Source organism: Triturus cristatus, chromosome 1_2 (assembly GCF_964204655.1).
Source record: "Triturus cristatus chromosome 1_2, aTriCri1.1, whole genome shotgun sequence".
Taxonomy (NCBI): domain Eukaryota; kingdom Metazoa; phylum Chordata; class Amphibia; order Caudata; family Salamandridae; genus Triturus; species Triturus cristatus.
In genome coordinates, this window is record NC_140580.1 from 693,471,370 (window position 1) to 693,497,136 (window position 25,767).

The 25,767-nt window shown below is 42.4% G+C and overlaps 1 protein-coding gene across 1 annotated transcript in view; it reads left to right on the forward strand.

The window, feature by feature from the left end:
- The window catches only part of GHITM (growth hormone inducible transmembrane protein), a 114,798-nt gene that overhangs the window by 34,004 nt on the left and 55,027 nt on the right, over positions 1–25,767 (forward strand). The window contains exons 4-5 of the mRNA XM_085608550.1: positions 10,803–10,914; positions 14,270–14,411. Of these exons, the coding sequence (XP_085464676.1) occupies positions 10,803–10,914; positions 14,270–14,411 (254 nt within the window). The remainder of the gene's footprint in view (positions 1–10,802; positions 10,915–14,269; positions 14,412–25,767) is intronic.

Genomic DNA, 25,767 nt, shown 5'->3' on the forward strand with positions numbered 1-25,767 from the left:
TAGCTATGAGCATGTTTTCTCTTTGAGTGGGTATGTCTTTTTCAATAAACTGAAGCTTAAAAGGTGAGGCACTCCTATACACCCCAGTGTGCCTGAATAAAGAGAAAGGGATACATTTTTGAGACAGTAAAGTGCAAGATATAAGTCAGGTTTTTATTCTGATCGTTCCGCTCCAAATATTGACTTGGGGTGATCGGAGAACAGATTACAGAAGTCTAGAAGGACAATTTCCATTGTTCAAGAATGAGTGGTGGACTAATTCCTTGAACAGTTTTCACTGCTAACATTTCTTCTATTGCATTCTCTACCTGATACTTGCAGAGTTCGTATCTGATGGTCCTGTTGCCCAATTCCATGTTGCTTATGTTAATGACATCACATGAATGAAAGTGTGACTCAGTAGCTCCGATTGTAACATGATCGGTGTTTTCATTCCTTCGCAAGCACCTCATAAGTAAGGGCATAAGCCTGCTGAACTAACCTAAACTATTTTAAAAGTGTCACCAAGATTAAACCGCAAATTATCCTCCTAAGAAAGAACCCCTTAGAGGTACAACGTAGCTATAGTAGGCTGCACTGTTTTATTACGTTGTGTTCCAACAGATTCTCATTGGCATAGTGCCGCAAAACTTCATTTCTTCTAGCAGGACTTATCCTCTTGCGGTTGCTTAATATGTGTCCTTCTTACAAGATTCATCAGTTGACCGGCTTTGAGAAAAAATGCTGCTAGTGAAGAAGCAATGTTCTGCCTAATATAGGTATTTTGAATAATTCCAGGCTACACTCAAGGAATGACATACTCCTGATTTAGATTGGTTTGTTGGTTTTGATACAATTTATCTAAACCCAATATTAGATTTTTGTTTCCAAAGACCAGGCTTGCTGGAAGTCTGATTGTCCGATGCACTAGCTCTACAATCCTGCAGGCTAAGTCTAAACCGCCAAAGATCATTTGTTGCGAACAAGTACACATTACACTGTAAACCTTGAAGTCTGTGCTTAATTTGTGCAAGCAGCCACAATGGTGGGCATCATCAGACTTTGATCCAGAACAAGAGAAGGGAGGAAGAGAAAGATAGCAGAATATTAAGGAAGAGAGCTAGCGGGCTTCAAAATGAACCCTTAACAGAATTAAAGATAAGTGAAGTATAGAGATTGGAATAAAAGGCTTTAAGTGGAATAAAACTATGGACCGCATTGGTATTCAGTCTGCACTCCTGAGAAACTTTGGGGCCCTGTATTTTTTTTTTTTAGTAAGTTGAGCATTGGGTGAATACATGTGCTGCTTTCACTTCCTCAACGGCGTGATGGAAATGGGGCATGTGGTTTCATTCTAGATAGCGTATCCTCATTTGCTGGTTACACTCAAGATTGATGTGTTGAAGTCTCTGCGTACGCTTTTTTTTCTTAAGCATGGGCTAGTGCTGGCTCTCACTATCGTTGTAACAAATACTAAGAGAAAGTGTCCCCTGTAGGTAGTTAGAACAAGCATTTGCAATGCAATAGGTCTCGCATTACTAAAAGTCTACGCTATTGCATTGCTATTTGCAACGCCAATAGGTCAAACTTTCAGTAATGCGAGACCTATTGCATTACAAATGCTTCTTATTGTTTGCAATTATCAACAAAAAATAGAAATGTCGGAACCTTACATAAAAATTTACGTTGAACTTCTTTAACAGGCAGAGGGCAGAGCTGGATATTTCTTTACGTGCAGTCACCTAAATGCTGGGAGAAGCTTTAGAGTGATGGTTGTTCTTTTAGTTTCTGTGTATCTCTTGGTTTAAAATATTATTATTACCTGGCACAAGCCTGGCTTGATTTCAAGCTTCAGAACCTGCTTCTGCTGGTAAATGGCAAAAATGACACCGTGGAATGAACTGAAAATCGATAATCTGCTCGGCTCTGCTGGCTGCCCCAGTCAGTTTCATTAAGTGAATGCTCTGAAATGTGCTTTCCCTCGGTCATTAGTGGATCTCCTTCGGCGTGTCTCGGCAAATCAAGCACTGGAGCAAAATAAGCACATGCATCGACAAAAAGCATTTTTTGTAGTTATTCCTTAAAAAAAATCAAAAAGCAAAGCCATTAAGGCTCTTAGGAAATGATCAAAGGAGCTGGAAGCTACAGTACGGGAGCCAGTGCAACAGGAGAGAAGGATAACTTCAGTGAAACACTTCAGAGAGTAAATCACACAGGCACGTAAAAAGAATGTGTGAGAGAGAAACTGCAATGCATCAATGGCGTACAACTTGCAAGAAACGCCGGTGGTTTAAAACGGACATTGTTAGTAGATGCGTCTATTCATGGCAGTGACCACTAGATGGCAGTGAGTCAAAGGGAAATCCACCATATTAAAAAGAAAAAAAAATCAGTCTTCACTTTTCAAGCACTGCACTCATGCTTGTGGCGCGCTGCTGCTTGCTCCCGCGAGTTGGATGCCGCCACAATCACGAGTGCAGTGCTTGAAAAGTGAAGACCGATGGCTAAAGGCCCTCCTAGAGCAGTGCATGCGTGCTGCCTAGACAAGACCTAAAAACAATTACAATCTGCTTAATCGTTCAAAACTGTTAATCATTTATCACATCCTGCTAGTGAGGAGGTTTATGACTTCATTGTTTCACACTTTCCAGATGAGTAAACCTAGAATTCAGCTTAGTCTCCTGAGGCTAGTACGACTGCCTCGTCGTTTCATGAGCTCAGCCTCTGGTCAGATATTCTGGTTTCCCCGTCCTTTTATTGAACTCCATAAGAATTTTGACTGAACATTTCCCTTCTTTTTTTTCTTTAAATTTTTATTGATTTGGAAAAAGAAGAAAAAAGTTACATATATGCAGGAGTGTTGTACAGCAAGTATACCTGAGCATATGATATACATACTTATAAAATACCATTCGATCCGTGCAGGCAGAGGTGTGAGGTATTAGACACATGCACCCAATCTTCAGGATTGCCCATTGTAGTTGGCCTCACCAGTTTTAGAGGTGGCCTGTTGGGTGCACCCACCCCCATAAAAAGTTCTTTTTAGAGGCACCACAGGTATTTGTGAACACTTCTCATTTTCATTTTCTTTTCGGTGCTCCCAGAGATAAACCATGGGATTTTGAGATGCTTGGATCTAGATATCTTAACGTCTGGAGTGAAGTGGCCTCTGCTGAATTGAGTCACTAATATAAGTACTCATGTCAGTTTGTCTCCTTGTAAGCGCAGAAATCTAAAACATTTTTATAGGTAACTCCAATTGAAACTTAATAAGCAAACCCCCAATTTCCACACCTCTTTGGGTTGATGAATCATTGTTACCGTATTCGAATGGAGCACAACCTAAACACATTTCTAGAAATATTCATCAACCAACAGCATTTAATGTTCAGTGAATGATGAGAGATTTGCAGAAGTTTAAAAAATATTTCTCATTAAGAGATTAGTCAGTATTTGTCATTTTTATCCAGATTAGTCAAATAAATCCATTTTACAGAAATTTCAAGAAATTGGAGTTAGAACAAGCATACAAAATAAGTGTGTTCCATAAAGGAATAAGTCCCTATCCTAAACTAAAGGGCCTAACCTATCATAGCAAAAACCCATAAAGAGTTATTTTTGGAAAAGAGCAAGTAAGAACTTTGAAACAAAAGATTAATAACTATGAAACAGTTAATCTCCCCACAAAGAGTAGTTCTGGAAACTCAGCCGGGTCCCCTAACAGCTGCAGTTTCAACCGTTGAAACAGGTAGAAACAAGCATTACAAATGCAATAGGTCTCGCAGTTGTTAGAGTTGGAGTTATTGGAAATTATAAATGCCAATTTTTTTTTTACCTAGGCAGGTTGCTGGATGCAGCACCATTTGTGGCCAAAATTGGTGCCATGGGACCTCTTTTGGCCACATATGGTACTGCACACTGCAACATGGCTATGTCAAAAACCATGGCACATATAATGCCAATAACTCTAACTCCAACAAATTCGAGACCTATTGCATTTGCGACGAAGAAGTCCGGAGTCGGTATGATGAAGAATCCATATTTAACAGGATACAAACAGATGCAGAGTATCACGACCCACAGCAAAGGAACTGCTCCGAGCGAAGGGCAAGCGCAGAATGAATCTTTCAAAGGGTAAGATTCTAGAAGGTAGAAAGGTGGAAAAGAATGGAGAGAATTAAAGTGAAAGAAGCAGAAAGAAGTAAAGAGAAAAGAAGAGACCAGATAGGAGAAATAGGATATTAAAATGGGGCTTGCTTTTAATGGCTTTGAATTATTAAATTGTGGCACGTCAGTATGTTAACGCGCGGTACTAGACCTTTAGGAGCGGCGTGTGGTACTGCAGTCAGCGCTGGTTGTTGGACCAGGGACCTCTAGGAGCAGCATGTGGTACTGCAGCATAGCGCGGGTTGTTGGACCTGGGACCTCTAGGAGCGGTGTGTGGTACTGCAGCCAGTGATAATTTTGTGCTTTATTGCAATCCATGCTTGTGTACGGCTCCACAAACTAGATAGAGATGGTTGGCCAGCAAATTAATAGGGAGAGCTGAACCAATTGTTTGACCTGCCTCTAAAGGCTCAATGCTCCAGTCAAGCCATGTAAACCTTGCAACAAGTATCATGTAAACATAGGTTCAGACTTGTGGAAACTTTCGCTTTAGTACACGACTGTTATCAGTGGATTGAGTGGCAATTATGAGAAGGGAGTGAGTCTGGCTTAACGGCTAGGGCAGGTGACTGCATAGCTGGGGAACCAGTTTCGAGTCTGGCAGGAGGCCCAAACATCCTGTGATTCTAGGATAATCACTTAATCTAATTGCGCCTTAATATTAATGTGTTCCATCTGTTATGCAAATGGTGTTCATTGAAAGTGCTCTGTTATCTTTGAGTCAAGTTTGTGCTGTTTATAACTGCAAAAAAAGTGCGTTTTTAAAGCTGCACTTGTAAACATCCCAGTTATGTTCTGATGATGCCATTAGCGAACAATATCTGGTGTCATGTTCCCCTATATCTGCTCAACGGTGATAATAAAGGTGGTGCAACAACTTAGTCTGTTAAACCACGTAGAATTTTTTTTCTACAGTCCACACCCTGAATTCTACGGGATAATAATCTCAGCTTGGGCAATAAATTGCCTGACTTGTCAACTACTTCAGTCACTCACTACTCCCAAGACAAGACAGACTGAAAAGTGAGATGAACATACAGTAATAGGACATCAAACTCCCTGTATGGAAGCATGTGGCTCTGCAGTACAATCCTGCCTCTCTGTTCCAAAGTACTGTGCGCCCCTCCCTCTGCCCCCTCCTCGAGGGCTGCGCTTCTTCCACGCCGTGATGAATTCATTAGACACAGCCAGCATGGGTGACTGAAAGTAGTCTGTTGGAATAGCGCTTCCGCATGCAGTGAAAGAGCCTGAAGACTCCCAGTGCATTAGTAATCCGGGAAAGAAGCACAAGACCCACTTCTCGAGCCCGCTCTGTAAGTGTTCCATGTCAGATATTCATCAATTACGCTTCATGCAGGTTCAGCTATTACAAAAATACTTGCATGATCCCAGCGCTAGAAAAAATATTTTATAGCCTATAGAACTGGAGTACAAGTAAGTAGCCCGCACAGCAACCAATGAATAGACAGGAAAGACAGGTGATGTGTGTAAACCCTTTGCATGCCATACCGAAAAAAACCAAGCCCATTACCTCTTAAAATGAAGCCCGAACAAGCAAATATCCTACTAGGAAAAGCCCAAATGACGGTGAAAATGGAAAACTGCAAAAAGCCTAATAAAAACATTGCAAACAACTGAGTGGGAGCCATTGTGGGGGAGGCAGGGTAAAAAAAGGCAGAAGTAACACAACTGTGGGAGGAAACATGCTATATTTGAGTGTAAGCAGCTAGGGTGCTGAAGCTAAACAGACAAACGGTAACACAGCAGGAAATCGATAAAAAAATAGTCCCCCAAAAAACAGATGAAGAACCATAGCAGAATGAGACAGTACTAAATCCCTGCTCTGTGGGAGGAACAGAAGAGAGAAAGGAGGGACAAAGAGGCAGGACTGTCCACTAGCGAGCAGGGATTTTTAAAGGACTCTGACGTAGACAAATGAAAAGCAGTGGTAAAAAGGGGATTGACTTAAAGCACACAGACTGATTACAGCCGGTCTCAGAGACTGCTGCGCTGTCTAGCTCGACCTAAAAATGAATCGCAGCATTAGCTGTGATCAATATAAAAGATAGATGGTCTCCTCAAAAAGCACAAGGGAAACAAAGTAATCACTGTTAACAGTAGCTTATGGCAATTCGGGCTACCACAAGAAAGTGCTAAGGAACATGGCAGGGTAGAGGTGCATAGAAACCCTTTCCTCTGTAGCTAGGGACACTTACTATGCAGAAAGCACAAAACATTGCAAAAACGGGTGTTTATGTCCTCTATAGCCAATGAGGGAGGATCTTCCGATGGTCCGTTGTCTTCTCCCTTGATTCCCATGGTAAACGTGCATGACAACATGCATTTATTTGAATGTGGCCACAGCATATTGCAAAAAGCTACGTCTAGGAAGGTTCACATAAGAACCTTTTGCAAGTTTACTCTGTTAGCGGGCCAGTGACCCATTGTGTAAAAATGAGCTGCTCTATGAAATTTAACCTTAATATCTGGCATATCCTGGTTAGATCATGGAATTTCAACCTTCAATTAGCATTTCTTTCTTTAATATACGTGTTCATTATAAACATGTGGCAGAGGAAACAATCTAAAATATGACATCAGATGGTGTGAGGAAGGAATGAAATACATTTAGCAGCAAACAGCACAATTCACAAAGATGTCAAGTTCCACAGTTTAGTTATAAAGTAAAATCATCATTTACAAAAAGGCATTTCTTTATTATTTTAGGGAGAGGAAAGAATCGAAAAAATGTTGAGGGCTAGCAGTGGAAGAATGATTGAAATGTAAGCTTTCTGCAGACATAAGCAGCATTTTCACGTTTTGTACATTTAATAAAAGGACATTTTCTAACCACTACTTTGATATGCATTTTCTATGTCGACGTTAAAGCACATTTTTATATTTAATATGAGGTTACATTTATGTAAAAAATGTTCAACTTCCGCAATCCCTATCTGGTGATTTTATTAATCATCACATATCTGTTTCTCATGTGATTATGTTTCAGACGTCACTCTCATGAACAGTTGAGTCTCCTCGTTTTGTATTCAAATCCCTACATTTCAATGAGTTTATGTATTTGTCATTCATAATAGCCCTCAAGCCCAATTCCTTCTCATTCTATTCTTTTCCAACCTTTCCTTTCTCCTGCAAAATATGTATCTTCAGCCTAAGAACAGCGAGTAAAGAAATATTACACAAAGCCCCACCATTGCTATTGGAATTAGAATAGCTTTCAATACACCCTTTCTTGCTGTTGATAACCAATTTCCAGTTGTGGCAATTCCTTTTCCAAAATTTTCAAACTAACTTGATGTTTCTAATTCACATAATTCAGGTTCTAAACCTTAGATGTTCTTTGCAAATCCTTTTATTTCCCTACTCTTGTCTCAGCAAGGAGTTAATTTAAGCATTTTCCATACTCGGCCCTTTTCTGTGAGTAAGACGTCTAAGGCAAATCGGTCTTGTAAAGCCATTGACTCTATAGCAATTAGTTCTGTATCAATTACATGCAAAGATCCAGATGTGCTAGTTGCCATTTTGTCGACAGCTGTTGATAACTTTCTAATCTTTTCACCATTTAAGAAGATGCCTGCAGGTGGAATGACCATTTCACATTTCTTTTTTTAATAATCTTTTTATTAGCCTTTAGTGCATCAGTACAAGGTGACAGCCTCCAGGAATTACAAAAGGCAGATAGCGGGATGTGTAAGGAGGGAGGAGGGGGAGTAGAGGCATAGCAGACATGTGAGGGCAGCTTCATAACCGTGCAAATCATGGACTTCGCTATAACAATACCCCTATATGGTGCAAATTTAATATATGTACAGGGCTGTATTCAATAATGTGACCGGAGAGGGACCTATTCTGAATCCCCAGTACTGGTTCTCCCTCTGAGTTGTCCATAATGGGTACGGCCAGTTGTGGGTGTTAGTCTGTATACGTTTAAAGTATGGGAGAATCTCGCAAACTCAGATATGTTAAAAATGTCTCCCAAATATCCATGGGTCAGGCTTTTGGGGGCATCAATTCCCAGTAGGTGGTTAGTTGTTCCTAAGAGTATGTTGCATTCAACCACAGTGTGACCCTAGGCACAGACCTTCTCCCCCAGTGTTTAGCAAGTTGACGTTTAGCCAAAAGGAGCATACCTGTTTAGCGTCGGTATTCTGTTGGCAAATCTTTAACATAGCCTAGTAGGCTTACAGTTGGTAACTGCGGTATGGGGTGGCTGGTGATCTATTGGAGGGTAGCGGGCACTTCATGCCAAAAATCCGCAATTCTAGGGCATTCCCAAGCCAGGTGTTGGAAAGAGGCCTGAGGTGTTGCGCATCACTCGCAGCACGCCTCCTCTCTCTCAAGCCCATGTGGTGTAGCTGTACTGGTGTACGATATAACCGGTGAAGGAACTTGAAGTGTATGAGATGTAGTCTATAGTTTGGTGAGAGATGGGCAGTTTGTTCACAAGAATAAGTCCATTGCTCAGAAGTTATAGGTGGATCTGTGTCCATAATCCATTGAGCATGTGCTTTAGGAGTGCGTAATGTCTTGCATATTAGTGTAGAGGCGTGTAACCAGCGTGCGTGTGAGGCATTGATCAGCATATGTTCCAGGGCATGTAGCGCGGGTGGGAGCTCAGGGAAAGTAGCATGTTAAGTGTGGCATGCAGCGCCTATCTGATGATTATAAAAGTATGTTGATCGCATTTGGGCATGGAATATCGGTCAGTGTAGGCGGAGGAAAGACTCGGTAATCTGGGTTTAGTCAGCGAATGTGAACAGGTTTGGTCCGTGTGCCCTTGAGTTTGCGCTCATTTCCTGTAGCGCCAGTACTATTGGGTTGCGCACTATGGGGATAGAGGGGTGTAGATCGACTGTAGGATAGCACAGTGTCTTAGTTCGTCCCACAGTCCACAGTGGTAGTCCCTGTGCATGTAGGTTTGTATGCTTGGTGCAATGCAGCGGACAGTGAGACCGGGGAGGTTGTGCTTATAGCACCATATCGGGTGCATTGAGACCTCCCTTGTGCAGTGGAAGTGTAACGTTTTTCCACGCAGTTTTGGGCTATTTGTCAGTCCATGCTAGCGAGAGTAGATTCGCTTGCGACTGTTGGAAGAAATGTGCTGGGAGTGGTAAGGGAAGATTCAGGAATAGGTATAGAAATTTGGGTAAAATCACCATTTTAGCTATTGCTAGCCACCCAGTTCAATAATTATCGACTTATAGCATTTAATGTTCAGTCAGTGATTAGAGGTTTGAAGAAGTTTGAAAATCTTTATTTCTCATTAAGAGGTTAATCTGTATTTTTGTCCTTTTTATTCAGTTTAGTCAAATCCATTTACAGAAATATCGAGAAAATGTAGTTTGAACAAGCATTCAAAATAGCCGCGTGTTTCATAAAGGAATTAGTCCCTATCCTTAAACTAAAGGGCCTGACCTATCCCAGTAGAAACCCATAAAGCGTTAGTTTAGGAAACGATCGAGTAAGAGTTTTGGAGCAAAAGACTCAAAACTATGTTAAGGTAGAATCCCCAGAAAGAGTAGGTCTGGAAACTCATATGAGTACCTTAACAGCTGCAATAGCAACCATTAAAACTAGTAGAAGGAATGAATCACAGCAGTAGCTATGACCAACATAAAAGATAGAAAGTCTCCTCACGAAAACGTAAGGGAAACAAAGTAATCAGTGTTAGCAGTAGCTTATGGCAATTTGGGCTAACACTACAAAGTGCTAAAGAGACATGGCAGGGTAGGGGTGCATAGCTAGGTACACATACTATATAGAAAGCACATAACAGTTTGCAAAAACAGGTGGTTATGTGATCTACATCCAAGAGGAAGGTCCATCACCTTCTCCCTCGATTCCCACGGTAAATGTCCATGTCAACATGTACCTATTTGAATGTGGCTACAGCGTATTACCAAAAGATACACCTAGGAAGGTTCTCATAAGAACCTTTTGCAAGCTTGCTCTGATAGCTGTTCAGTGTCCCATTGTGTAAGAAAGAGCTGCTCTATTAAATGAAAACTTAATATTTAGCATGTCCTGGTTAGATCATGGAATTCAAAACTACAATGAGCAATTTTTTTCATTAATATACTTGTTCATTATAAGCATGTGGCAGAGGAAACAATCCAAAACATAATGTCGTCCGATGATGTGAGGAAGTAAGAAATTATATTTTGCCGCAATCCGCACATTTCAAAGACCTCAAGTTCCACAGTTTAGTTCTAACGTTAAAACATCATTTACGAAAAGGCATTTCTTTTCTTAAAGGGAGAGGAAAGAATCCAGATCATTTTGAGGCATTGCAGCGAAAAAATTATTGAAATGGAAGCTTTCTGCAGAAATAGCAGCATTTTCATGTTTTGCACATTTAATAAAAGCACATTTTCTAGCCACTATTTTGATATGCATTTTCTATGTTAAGGTTAAAACACGTTTCTATGTTATTATGAGGTTAAATTTACATGAATATTCAAACTTCCCCATCCTTTACCTGTCCATGCTAATCACTTTGAAAGCACAGCTCCACTGTTGTCCGAATGGAAACTTGATACTTTAAGCAAAACCCTTGATCATGTTGAAATTGTTTGATTTTTTTTTTTTCTTTTTTCTTCACAGTCTTTTTAAATATGTATTTATTATTCTATTTGCAGTTCATTCAATGGGAAAACTGATCGTAGCAGGAGGAGCAACAATTGGTTTAGGTGCTCTTGGTTATTATGGACTGGGAATGTCAAATGAGATTGGCGCCATTGAGAAAGCTGTGTAAGTGCTCTATTCAAAAATATTTTTTCTGTATACCTGACTAAGACCAAGTTCCTAAAGTTCTGCACTTTGGGTTTTTCTCAGCTTCCTCTTAATTTAGCCAAATAAATACTTCTCTAATATTTATAGCTTGTCGATGGTTGAAGCAAACTTCATTTTCATCTTCTCAACTTTTATTAATAATTTTACCTACAATGAACCAATATTAGTTTAAACCTTTCAGCAGATAGTAATGCGGGTGGCTTTGAGAAGCTTTTCGTTTTCTGCTGTTATTTCTTTGCTGCAAATGCTGGGATTCCCTTCTCAAACTATACATGTCTGATGTATTCTTTTTATTAATTGCTAGAATTAAACATTTTGTTGATTTATAAATGTCTGATGTATTATGTTTAAGAACTGACAGACTCCTTGTTGTTCGTTATCGTTGTGGAAACGAAGAGTGGAACGGCTCTTAATATGTTAGATTAATATGTGACGCACTTAATTGATTTACAGGAAACTTAGAGTTGTTTGTAACTACTATAATTCTTTGAATTGTTACTGTTTTCCTTGTCTGTGTTTACTGCGTGCTTGTTATGTTTTTTTTAGTACTGGTTTCACTTCAGTTTTGTTTATTTAAAAATTATCATTGATTTACGTTGGATTGGGTGCTGGACACCTTTCCGATTACCTTATTGTTCTGGCAATTTTCCATGTTTTACAGTACCAAAGTGACGGTGCTTCTTATCTGCTTACAGCAAAGAATTTGAACCCCTTTCTCTCATATTTTCTCATGAACGTGTGTGCTATAATTTAAACACTTTTGTAAACTAATAGCAGTTGTTCACAACAATATTATAAAAACATTAATTTTTTAAATTAATGCGTACACCAAATAGTCGAAACAAAGCAAATCTTTAAAGTAAACCAATTTAACCAGCAATCTTCAAAGATTACTATTTTCAACACCTGTTTGGTCTCTTTATAGCCTGTAAGTTAGTACCTGCATTCAAAGGAAACTGGTGCTTTGTCAATTTTCGTTTCACTTCTTTGAAAAGTTTTGTTAATGGTTAAAATTTGCGATCTTTAGCTGTCAACTATTCTTAATTTTGATCTTCATTTGCTATCACATATGTAGGTGGAGTAATCAAGAATACTGCATTGTATGTTCTCATTGTGTATATTTTTAGATACCCGATTAACCCTGTGTTTATTGCATGGTTGATTCTTATAAAAAACAGTGAGAACCCTGAGGTCTAAACAAACATGAATGAATTAGGTGAAGTATATAGCACGGACTAAGCCCAATTGACTAAGTCAAAGGGCAATCCCTTTTGAGGACGTAATCCCTCACTCACCCTAGGTGACATGCTTCATCATATGGGATTCTCCTCCCAGAGAAAAATCCTAGTTTCTCTGGGGGCTACAACCCCCTCTCAGGGATGGAGGAGCTCAGGGATGTTTTATTGGTACACTGGAGGATGGACTAAATCCACATATGATGAGCTAGTTGGTATGAGTGAGGGGTGCAGTGCTGTTAGATAAATAATACAGTGAAGAAAGTGTGTTAAAACTAGTCCAGGGACGGCAAATGAAATATGAAGATGATTGCTGAAAATTTTTTTTTCTCTTCACACAGCCGTACCTATCCCAGATTAAAATAGTGCTCACCAACAGTCAGCAGTGTAGACTATGGTGAATCAACAACAAATGATGGTCAACATGTTTCAGCCACAGCGCCTAACAAGGCTAGGCTTTCATCAGGACCACATAAGCTACTGCACAAAATGAAAGCTGTGTGACTCCTACACAGAAAAAGGATACTGCGAACACACACGGAATACTTGATAGGTGTGCGTCAGCTTATCGTCTCAACTTCACCTAAACAAAGAAAATCAAAATCTGAATTTGAGTACATCGAACACCCCGCCACGGGGTGTTCGATTTTTTTTTTTTTCCCTAGCCACCCCTTTCTTCAATGGGAGCCTATGCATTCGGTCGGAACATAGGCTCCCATTGAAGTCAATGGGAGTCAAACCAAATCTCATCTGGAAGCATCAGGCTGCATCGTACTCGGCCGGACTCTTCCGATCCGAGTCGGTTGGAGAACCATTCCCAAACCGGTTTGGTGGGAATGCTTTCCTGACCCCATCGTAATCTGGCCTTTTGAGTGCCAAGGCCTCTGGACACATACTTTCAACACATCAGCATTCCAAAGAATCAGATGAAAGGCTTTATCCCAAACACAGGGGAAAAAAGTGGAGAAAATGTTGATTGATACTCTCTCGCACTTCAGGATCATTTGGTGACCTGCTGCACTTAACAGTCCAACTTAGCCACCCCTTTTGGTCAGAAGTCAGCAACATGATAGATAATGTGTTTCAAGTCGGTAGTGGACTGACTGCCTATGGGCCTTGGGAATCTAGTACGTCTCAGTAACAGATGGATATCTTCCTGAAGCATTTTTTGCTGGTTATAGGCCTGAAAACCATACTGAGCAGTTGATAATTATGCTGAAGTTCTCTGTATACCCTCTCTGGGGAAAACAGGATGCCCTTTTTACCCAAATCTTACCCCAAGTGAATGTACCTGAATCTTCTTAAGTGAGATATTGTCTTAGAGAACCTGTGATAACCTACTAACCTACTCCTGTTACGATTTACTTCTTGAGTATGTCTTGTTTGCTGTATATAGTTCGGTTCTTGCCACTTCTTTTGCTAGCCTTGACTCGTAATGTTCAGATAATGCCCTTACACATCAGAATTTTTTTATATATACTTTATATGAAGCAACGTTTTCCAATTTCTTTTGTCCGCCCTCTGTATGCTAATTATGTGAATCAATTCATATTTAACATTTCTTATGTGTACTTATGTTTGTTTCTGCTCATGTCAGCTCTTATCTCTCACAAAACCTTTTTATCAGATGTCTCACCACTGCTTATTTGTGCTATTTTCAATGAAGAAAATTCAAATACAAATGTAAATTAAGCTGATATCAGTGATCAATGGGGTAGTCTGGAACCTCTTTTCTGGTCATTGTTTGTTATGCTCGACTGGGTTAAGAGTCCTCAATATTTTTGTACTCATTTAGTGCCTCCATTAACTATTTTCTACCACACGTAATGTTAATTCCCACCCTGTCTGACATTTTGGCTTGATCACAAGATAACCAACATGTCACCTGAAGGATATAGGTGTACAATAAATACTTGTTTCTCTTACTTGTTCCTAATCTCACTAGTTATATTTGCATGGTCAATTAAAGAGATTGTTTTGAATGGTGAATGCTTGTAAGTTTCAATCAATGGTGCAACATTGGTGAACTAATTGTCTTATTAATACATATTAATCTGATTTACATAATCTTTTCACAGGATATGGCCTCAGTATGTAAAAGACAGGATCCAGTCCACTTACATGTATTTCGCTGGGAGTGTCGGCCTGACGGCGCTGTCTGCAGTTGCAGTCAGTAGGTCTCCAGCACTCATGAGCCTCATGATGAGGGGCTCCTGGTTGGTAAGAGCACTGTTAGTGTGTAATGTGTTTGAAATGTGTACGGAACTCTATCTGTTTTCAAACTACACAGCAGTGCAAGACTTGTGCTCTGTTGATTTTGCAAACATTAGAATTGGGCTCATCTCTCCATTTTTTTACTTTACTTACTCTGTCCCTTAGATAGTATCTTTGAATCTCATTGAGCCTTCGTTTTTAATTGGAACTTATATTTTCTGGGCTTTCATGTTCTGCGTGTTCTTGAGGGTAAATGAGAACACGTAAACCTGACAATGTGTAAAAACGCACATCACGAGAATAAGTGCCTGCCACTCTTTTTGCACAGCCTACACTCCATGTGAGTTGTATACATTCTTGTACTCCAAATTACTTATTTCAGCTTTACTTCTTAATTTCATTTCTTTCTCCATGTGGAATTCTATTCGATGATATTTAAAAAGTGTTGCCCCAATGCCTTTCAATGGACTTACCCACTTCAGGGGGCAAGTAGTATCCAGCTGCTTACAGCCATCTTTCTGCAGATGCCGGAGTATGGCGACCGTCAGAGACTGATCTTGCTTATGCATCATAGAAATCTGAAAGCAGTCCCAATTCTGTATTTTATGTGTGTTGATTGAGTTATTTGCCCGCAGGTCCTTGCTCCAGTGCCAGGATTGCTTTAAAAAAAGATTCATTGTGCTGTGTGTCATGTATACGTCTAAGAAGGGAGGTCTTCTACTACCCGTTAACGATTGCGCATAAAATCAGTTGGGAGGTGGATGCTCATGTTGTTCATATTAAAAAAGAGTTTGGGTTATCAGTTTCCACCCCATGGAGGATGTGGGTACAGAAAAGCCACATTTATACCTCTTTAAACTGATTTGTTTGGAATAAACCAAGTTTGAATGAATAATAGATCTTTATTTGATTATAAGATATCTTAAAAAGATTTCCATATACAAAATAAAACATACAATAAAAAACCAGCAAAATTATAAACCCAAAGTTTAGAGTAAATAAAATCCTTTTTACTTCATAAAAAAAAAAAACGGATCAACTCTCGGGTAAAAGACTGCCACACATTAAGATTTAATAACTTTTTTCCAGTACAGGATACTTTTCAAAAAGGAAGAAACAACAAAAGACACATTGTGATCACTTAGCAGCTGCTGATAAAGAAAAGCCGGTCTGTACTGATAAAAGCCCATAGACTTTTATAATAGGTAAAATGCTCCGGTATCTGAAGTGAGCAATCATCACAGGGGCACGCTATGATCGACTTCGATTCGAATTCCCATGGAGGAAAGCAATTAAGTGGACGAATAGTGCCCAAAGGAACTTGGTGAGAAGTGATCTCTCCCGAGGGTGCCTTACAAAAGCAAGGTAAGGTTCGGAGCCAGCATTGGTTTTCAGCGGCAAAAGGGATCTAGAAGCAGTTTTTTCCCAGAACCTTATTCTCTCTGTTCTCCTTGGCATGGCTAAGGAACAGTTCCCTAATTAACCTCCTGTCACCTTTTTTTTAACAACTTTTTTTATTTATTTATTTATTTATTTATTTATTTATTTATTTAACAACTGGAGCTAGAAAAAATTCTGGGCGACCAAAGGACGGAGCAATAGCCCTAATATAGTTAAGCCACAGGAGCTGGTGGCCAAGTGTACACCTAAGGCAATCTTCAATCATGTCCCTATTAAAAGCAGTACGCCCCCAGACCAATCCACAGAATCAACTAGCAGGTTTTGCATTGTCTTCCACATAATCAAGACTCTTTTAATCATAAACAATGAGAGTAGAACTATTAGGGCCCAAACCTAGCAATTTCCTGTAAACTCTGTTCTCTTGCTAGATATTCCAGTTTTGGTGCCACCAAATAGCTCCATATAGCAACAAACCTTACAGTCTATAGACTTGCAGCAATGGTAGTATAGGGTTTACCGTCCACTGTAGAAGCAAATGCAAAGAGAGCTCCACACGCTTGGCTAAATCGCATACAGCGATAGGCAGGGCATCCATTTATTCTGTTGGTCGAAGGTAACCCCTAAATATGGTATGCAGCCACCCTAGAGATCACCTTCCCTTTGGTAATGGGTCTGGTTTTCAAGGACTCCTTACCGCATGCCATATAGTGTGTTTTTGAAATGTTAGTGTTCAATTCTGTATCGTCAATGAACTAGACAAAAAGATCAAAAAGTCCCGTAAGACCATTAGCCGTTCAAGACAGTAATACTGCATCGGCAGCATATAACAGGGAGGGTACACGTACGGATTTCATTTTGGGCAGGTCCCTACCATTTGCTGTTAAGAAGGAATTCAGGCCATTGATGTATAACAAAGATAAAAAGCATTGAAAATGCAATAGGTCTCGCCTTTGATTAAGTTAAAGGCATTTGCTTTGCTAATGGTATTGTTTAGCAAAGCAAATGGCTTTAACTTAATGAAAGGCGAGACTTCTCTTCCAGGGGATCCTCCTCAATAGTCATAAGCACTGAATATTCCCGCCCATGTGCGGGGACCCCGGAAATAATAAAATTATATATGTAAGAACCATACATATATACAGCTCTGTATATGTATAAACGTATATAATTTTTTCCAAGCAAATGCAGCCCCCATAAAAGGCTAGGCAATGTATATATAAACATCCAATAAAACACATAGGTATAATAATACACCTAAATCTTTTTTTTTTTTTTTTTTTTTGAGGTAAAAACACTCATGAGAAAGAAAAGAGAACACTGTGAGAAACACAGATCACAAAAACATTGTTAGCCTGCAGGTTGCATTGCAATACAATACCATAGAGACTGAAAAGCCTGTACAGGTAAAAACTGGCACCATGCCTTTAAGGCAGCCCTGACTGTAGTATCCCATCATGCCTCAGGGGTGACAGTTGGGTCAGTTGTTCTTTCCGGCTCCTTCAGTCAGGACCCTGGAATTCAGCTATCTCCTTTTTGACTTTTAAGTCAAGAGTTATTTCTTTTCTAGTAATTTTTTAAAGCTTCCTCTTATTAATATCTGTGAGGAAGTTTGTATCCTGTGTTTTTCTGACTATTTTCAACAGAAAAATGCCTTCTTTATTTATGCCTTGCCCTTCCTGTGGCAAAAAGAAGGCTTCTTCAGACACACATGCTGTGTGTATCGTCTGTTTGCCAGAATCTCACTCTCCAGCTACATGTCGTCATTGTAAAGACCTCTCCAAGAGAACTTTGACGGAGAGAGAGAGGATTAGGCTCTATGGATTATCAGTGGAGCGGTCGACGTCGAAGCAGCTGGTCCCCGTTTGCTCTCCTTCGGCATCGGGCTCGGCGTCGAAGACTCCAGCGGCGGGATCGTCGCTGAGAGTTGAGGAGTCCAGGGGGAGTCATGCTTCGAAAAGAAAATCGTCGTCTACTCTAGACACAGCGGCGAAGCGGATGCGTTCGTCGGCGACTTCGACGTCTAAGAAATCATCGGCGTCGAGGGAACGTCGTCATAGTTCGCCATCAAGGCATCGCTCGACGTCAAGACAAAGGCATCGTTCGACGTCGAGAGAGAGACATCGTTCGACGTCAAAAGCGGCAAGAGGAAAGTAGACGTCGACAGAAGTTCGTAGGCGTTCGACTTCAAAGTCTGCTACGACGTCGAGACCTAGATCGTCGTCGAGACCAAGTTCGCCGTCGAGACAAGACCGACCGTCGGCGAAGACACTTACGATGTCGAGACCTTCATCGTCGGAACATTCGACGTCGAGGCAGGCGCCTCCGTCTAGACCGGCGTCGAGGCAGGGGCCTCTGTCGGGGTCGACGTCGAGGCAGGCGCCTCCGTCCTCACAAGTCTCCAAGGCTTTGGAGAAAACTGTGGCGTTGAGGCGAGATTCCCCATCGGGGTCTAGGCCTCCGTTCAGACTAAGCCCTCCGTCGACGACAAGGCTCTCGACGTCGAGGCAGGAAGACTCTCCAATTATCCACCCGGAGTCAAGGCCCAGGTCTCCGGTGATAGGCTTATCACCGTTGAGGCGACCCTCTCCAGTGGGTTATCAAGAGTTGTCGCACGTTCGTCTGACTATCAAACCAAAATCCAGGCGCAAATCCCCTCATAGACTAGTGTATACTACATCTGAGCATGATTCACCGCGCCCTATCTCTATCTCGCCTTCATTATCAGATGGTTCGAGATCAAGATCTGGATCACCGGAGGTTTTGAATCCATCTCCAGTGCCTGCAATGGAGAACAGTTCCCAGGAAGAGGACAATACTGTGCCTCAAAGTCCTCCGAGAGAGATACCTCAGGACTCTGCTATATCTCTCGCAGTTAAGGCCTCCCTAGAAAGGTTGAAAAACACAAACCTCCCATTGAGAACAGGAAGATCACGTTCTCGAGAAAGAGATTTTCAACGTCGTTCTCGAACACTAAGGAGACGATCCAGGTCCTCCTCTCACAGAAGGGAGTCAACCAGATCGGGGAGAAAGTGGCGTAAGACTCCCTCATCCTCTCCGTCAAGTCGTTCTTCATGAAGGGATTATTCACCTACACTCTCGGATACACCACCTTCTAGAGTACGCCTGTGGATGATATCTCTACGTTCCAAGAAGTGTTGTGCAGAGGGGCTACGAAATTGAACATCCCAATGCCAGTTCAAGAGACCACCTCTTCTATAATTTTTGAAACCCTTCATGAGCGAGCAGTATCGCGCCCACCGTTGCCGTTAGTCCCTGGTTTGTTACAACCAGTAATGGATATTTTCCTCACGCCAGCGACTATTAAATCTGCGCCGGCGCGGATTCTTAAGAAGTATCGTCTGGCTCCTGAGGATCCGCTATTTCTAAAATCAGATCCACCACCGGATTTTATCACCGCTGCTGCCAGAAAAACTCATGCAGTGGCTGGGTCTTCCACAGTGCCTCCAGATAAGGACAGCAAATCACAAGACTCGTGGGGGAGAAGAGTTTGTGGCTCGGCATCTTCAAGTCTTAAAGTGGCCAGTGCCTCAGCGCTTTTGAGGCGCTACGATAGATCACTGTGGGACTCTCTCCAGAGGTTTATAGATAAAGTTCCATCAGAAGATAGACGGGACTTTGAAGAGATTTTACAAGAGGGCAGTCAGGTCTCCAACCAAGTGATAAGCGCAGCAGCGGATGGAGCAACCTTAGCAGCACACTCGTATGCACATGGGATTACGGCCAGAAGATCTTCATGGCTGAGGCTGACTGCTCTGAAGCCTGAAGCTCAGGCGAGAATACTGAACCTGCCTTTCTCAGGTAGTTCGCTTTTTGGGTCTCATGCGGATGATGAAATGGCGCGGATGATGAAATGGCTCGCATGAAGGCAGAGGTCGACACCATGAAAGCCGTGGGGCTTGAAAAGAGAAAAGAGTTTCGTCACCGCAGGTGGAACGATAGGCGTAACTACCAGCAGAGGGTTCAAACCCCTCACTGGCAGAAAAATCAGGACCAGCAAGGTCAAAAGAAACTGCAATACCAGTCCCGCAGACCATCCAGGGGACGTGGTAACAACCGACAATCTAACGCTGGAAATAAGGCTCCAGGGAAACAATGAGGGACCGCTTCCTCTGACGCTGTCCACCGCTCCGGTGGGAGGAAGTATTGCACATCATGTTCCAGAGTGGCAATCCATCACAAAGGACCAGTGGGTTCTAAAGATACTGCGTCATGGATACTCGCTTTGTTTCCGGAGTCACCCTCCCTCGATTCATCCTGTGCATTGCTCTCAGCATCTCAAGAGGCTAAGAGAAGAGGTGGCAACTCTTCTACTCAAGTTTGCAATAGAAAGAGTGCCCAGAATGCAAAGAGGGAAAGGAGTTTACTCCAGATATTTTCTGATTCAAAAAAGGAGCGCAAAGGAAGAGTTCAGACCCATCCTGGACTTGCGAATACTGAACAAACACATCAAAAGAGAAAAATTTCGTATGCTGGCGCTCCACCAAATAAATCCTCTCCTCCGGATAGGCGATTGGATGTGTTCGCTGGACCTACAGGACGCATATTTTCATATTCCCATCTTACAAAGTCATCGAAAGTTTCTCAGGTTTGTGGCGGGAACCTGTCACTATCAGTTCAAGGTTCTACCATTTGGCCTGAAGTCAGCTCCTCGAGTGTTTACAAAATGCATCGCAGTAGTAGCGGCGGCATTGAGGCACGCAGGAGTCTTCGTCTATCCCTATCTAGACGACTGGCTGATAAAAGGTCCATCGCCTCAAAGTGTTCAATCACAGCTGACGCTTTGCCTGCAATTATGCCGCAAACTGGGGCTCGGGGTGAATGTCAAGAAGTCCAACTTCTCTCCAACACCACGAATTCACTATCTGGGTGCAACCATAGACTCAGCAGTAGGAAAAGTGTTTCCTTCGGAGGAGAGACAGTCATCCATTATCCTCAAGGGCAAGCAGATCATATCCAGCAATCTGTCTATGGCAAGACAAATCTCATCTCTGCTAGGGGCCATGGCATCCTGCATTTTCCTAGTGCCCAATGCCAGATTAAGGATGCGTCCTCTCCAGCAAGATCTCGAGGACAAATGGGACCAAAGGAATTCCCTGTGGGAAGAAAAAGGTTGCCTTTCCTCAGCTGCCAAACAGTCAATCAAGTGGTGGTTGAAACCATCCAATCTACAGGTGGGAATTCTCTTCCACCAGGAACCACCAACTCAGACCTTAATCACCGACGCATCCCTTCAAGGCTGGGGTGCGCATCTCGGATCTCTGCAAACCCAGGGGCAGTGGTCCAGCAGCGAGCAGTTGTACCACATCAACATGCTGGCGCTCAGGGCAGTCCACCTAGCCCCCAAATCTTTCCTGCCCGTTATCAGGACGAGTACCGTTCTAGTACAGACGGACAATACCACCACAATGTACTACCTGAACAAGCAGGGGGGTACTCGATCCAGGACGCTCTCGCTGGAAGCTCAGTCCCTGTGGCACTGGATCCTAGCACGGAACATCTCGTTGAAAGCGGTGCACCTGCCAGGAGAACTCAATGTGCAAGCGGACTTACTCAGTCGTTATTTTCAAGAACCAGAGGACTGGGCACTAAACGACGAGGTGTTAGACATCTTCGGGGAATGGGGGCGTCCGCAAGTGGACCTCTTTGCGGACGAGCACAACACAAAATGCCGAGGCTTCGCCTCAAGATACCATCGGCCAGGATCCATAGGGAATGCCCTTTTGATCAATTGGTCAATGACATTTGTGTACGCTTTTCTGCCTCTCCCACTAATCCCCAAGGTAGTGAACAAGCTGCAGAATTCATCTACCAAGATGATCCTCATAGCACCGGACTGGCTGAGGCAGTGGTGGTACACGGATCTCCTACACATGTCGATCCGACCTCACAAACGGCTGCCATGCAGGCCGGACTTGTTATCCAAGATGCAGGGGAAGATTTACGATCCCAGCCTTCCCTCGCTGAGCTTAACTGCATGGCTCCTGAAGTCCTCCAGTATGGCCATCTGAACCTTCCCCAGGAGTGTATGTCCATACTGAAGGAAGCCAGGAGGCCTTCGACTAGACACTCTGACCTCTGTAAGTGGAAAAGGTTTTACATATGGTGTTGTCAACATCACTATGATCCTACAAAATGTCAGGAGGATGTAATTTTGCCCTATCTTCTACACTTGGCGAGGGCGGGGTTGAAATTTTCATCCATCAAAGTTCACCTAGCAGCCATTACAGCATATAGGCGCTCTCCAACGCAGCAGTCATTCTTTAAGCTGCAGGTGGTGAAGGATTTCTTGCAGGGTCTCAAGAAAGTGTATCCCCCTGTTAGGCCTCCCTCACCTTCTTGGGAGCTAAACTTGGTTCTGTCAAGTCTCATGAGTTCGCCTTTTGAGCCTATACATAAGGCTACCTTACAGCACCTTACATGGAAAACAGCCTTTTTAATAGCCATCACTTCAGCACGGAGGGTCAGTGAGATACAGGCCCTTTGTTCTAAAGAACCCTACACTATGTTTCATCTTAATAGGGTAGTGATGAGGACTCATCCATCTTTCTTGCCAAAGGTGGTGTCGGACTTTCATGTCAATCAGACCATCTCCTGCCTACCTTTTTTCCCAGCCCCTCGTCGCCTGCGGAGAGGGCGTTGCATTGTTTAGATGTCAAAAGGGTCCTAAAATTCTACCTAGATAGGACTAAGGCTGTCAGGAAATCTGATCAATTGTTTGTGAACTATGGTGTTGTCCGCATGGGTTTTGCTGCATCCAAACGTTCCATTGCTAGGTGGATTGTTTCATGTATTAAATTGGCCTACCAACTGGCCCAGAAGACGTTGATGGCGCGCCCTAAGGCGCATTCTACAAGGGGAAAGGCGGCTACCGCTGCTTTTCTCAATCATGTCCCACTCTCCGAGATCTGCAAAGCAGCTACTTGGAGATCTGTCCATACCTTTACCAGACACTATTGTCTGGACTCGGACACCAGAGCAGACACAAGTAGGACAAGCCTCCTTGAGGAATCTGTTCAATAATTAAACAGTTTCATGTTTTTTCTTACTCCATGTATGGTACAATTTTTGCATTTGCCTGCAGGTGGAAGGTGGGCTTGCTATTCTATTCAGTGCTTATGACTATTGATGAGGATCCCCTGGAAGAGAAGGATAAGTTACTTACCTGTAATCCTAGTTCTCTTCCAGGGGTATCCTCATCAAAGTCATAAGCAACCCATCCGCCTCCCCAGGCAAATGAGGAGTGTATTATTTACCATGGAAAAGATATATCTTTGTGTTTAGGGCTACGGTCCCGCAAAGAACAACTGACCCAACTGTCACCCCTGAGGCATGATGGGATACTATAGTCAGGGCTGCCTTAAAGGCACGGTGCCAGTTTTTACCTGTACAGGCTTTTCAGTCTCTATGGTATTGTATTGCAATGCAGCCTGCAGGCTAACAATGTTTTTGTGATCTGTGTTTCTCAGTGTTCTCTTTTCTTTCTCATGAGTGTTTTTACCTCATTAAAAAAAAAAAAGAGATTTAGGTGTATTAATACCTATATGTTTTATTGGATGTTTATATATACATTGTCTAGCCTTTTATGGGGGCTGCATTTGCTTGGAAAAAATGATATATGTTTATACATATACAGAGCTGTATATATGTATGGTTTTTACATATATAATTTTATTATTTCCGGGGTCCCCGCACATGGGCGGGAATATTCAGTGCTTATGACTTTGAGGATACCCCTGGAAGAGAACTAGGATTACAGGTAAGTAACTTATCCTTATTGCATTTTTAATGGTTTAATGAAATGTATGCGGTATAATATGTCACACTTTGTACCAATATAATGTATCTATTTTGTCATTTATACTTCATGGTCAAGTTTTACATCACCAATAACAGTTCAGCACCCAAATGCAGCGCCCCGAACGGTTACCATTTAATATTTACATAGGGTATACTTGCAGGTACAATGTGTGGCACTTTATTTATTTGAGCAAGAAACACAATTATTGCTCAATTCTGCATATAAAGAAGCAGGCGGTGGATTATGTGGCAAATGAGGTAAATCCATAATTATGGTGAACACGTTGTGGCTGCAGAATTGCATAATTCAAGTAGTCCTGCCTATAACGTTCATGAAGGAAAGGCACTCTGAAAAGAAGCGTGGGAGGGAACCAGTTGAGTTTTGGGGGCTGGTTTTGGACGGGTGGTGACGGTGAGGGCTGTGGAGGCATGGGGGACGAATGAGTGGTTATTTGGTAGGAGGTAAGAACTCTGCAATAACATGTGTACCACAAACATAGGCTGAAGGTCCTTCCTTCTACAAGAGACTTCCCTCACACCCTCTTGTCTCTATGGCCAACTTTATCCAGACCCCCGAGAGAGGGGGCTGCCATCTTCAAGGGCTATGTGTTACCGTAGAACTGCTACTTCAAAGGACGCTGAGATTTGGAGACAAGAGGGTAACACCGGAGACCACGTTGGGAGTCGGGTTGCTAGAACAGCTGGGAACATTGCCGACTAAAAGGGCCAGTTGACCTTCATTACCTGCTGTGCGTTAAAAAGGCGCCTGGGTATAACATAATATTTTAACATAACATTTTAACATAACATATAAGATCAAAATTTTCTATCAGGAAGAACAGGTGTATATCGCCTTATGCCACTCCTGTGGCACCTGCAGGAATATTCCTGCCATCCATCTTGGGCAGGAAGTAGATTTTTGTAAACTTTTGTCACGCTGTGCTTGTGCGAATGTACAGAACCTGCATTCGATGGGTGCACAAAGTGTGAATTGTGAGCCAGTAGAAGTTCTCATATTTCCCCCACCCACCACAACAGCCCCCTCCCTAAAATATCAACCCCTTGAAACACATCAAGGAACTTGCAGCATCTTTTAATACAAAGTTCCACAGAACCTCTCCAGGTGATTCCTTCCAGATACACATATGTGCCTCTGAGGAAACTTTGACTTTACATTTTCATGTGATTTCACTTGACAGTCCACTCACTGACTGGCGTGTCACCTCTCAACCCAAACCTGGACAGCCGGTGAACACCTAGATCAAAGCGCTGTTATTTCTTCAATCTCCGGTGCAAACATGATCAAACTTATTATCACCAGGCAGATTAACGGTTACATTTGAGAACTACTAAACAGGGCCGGCTTTAGGGCAGTGCGACCAGTGCAGCGGCACTGGGAGCTGACCTAGGGGGGTGCACTGACCTCGGGGGGGGGGGGGGGGGGGTGCTGTGTTTAGCAATAACTTACCATTTAAAAGCACCTGCTGCAGAGTTCCTTGTAAGTCCAGTTTTCAGGCAGCAATAAAAATGTCAAGATAAACTTTTGTGATTAATGTTCCTGCTAGATGGAGATATTTTCATGGGTCAGTTTCGGCTCGCCATTTCGACTCACTGTAAAATAGTGCAGAGGGTTAATATGCCTGCTGCAAAGTACAGATCTGTATTTTATGTGGATAGCTGAGTGGATTAGTAAAGCCAGCCTTTACCAGCGCTTTAAAACAATTTAAATGTATTTGTGAGAGGGGCTATTAAGGGGCGAGGGGCACTTTTGCGGGGTGGTAGTCATGGTGCCAAAAAAGATTGTCTACCAGGTGCCACCAGTACTTAAGGCGGCCCTGACACTAAATCGAGTGGACTCGGGACATTTCCCCTAACGAAACCCTTGTATGCACTTAGCAGAGGGCCTATTCAGAAGGGATGCAGGGATGAGACTCCAAGTGCAGGAAAGGAATAGTATTTATATCGAGCCAACCAATCACAGTTCACGCTCACACAGCACTAGTGGACGTGAACCATGTCGTCTGTCCCTTCCGGCGGGTGTACGTTGCCTTTGATTGTGGGACATGACAAGCTATCAGGCAAGGGCCAGACTTTTATCAAACTCCTGCAATAATTAGAGACAGGTTTTCCCCTCTTTGGGGTT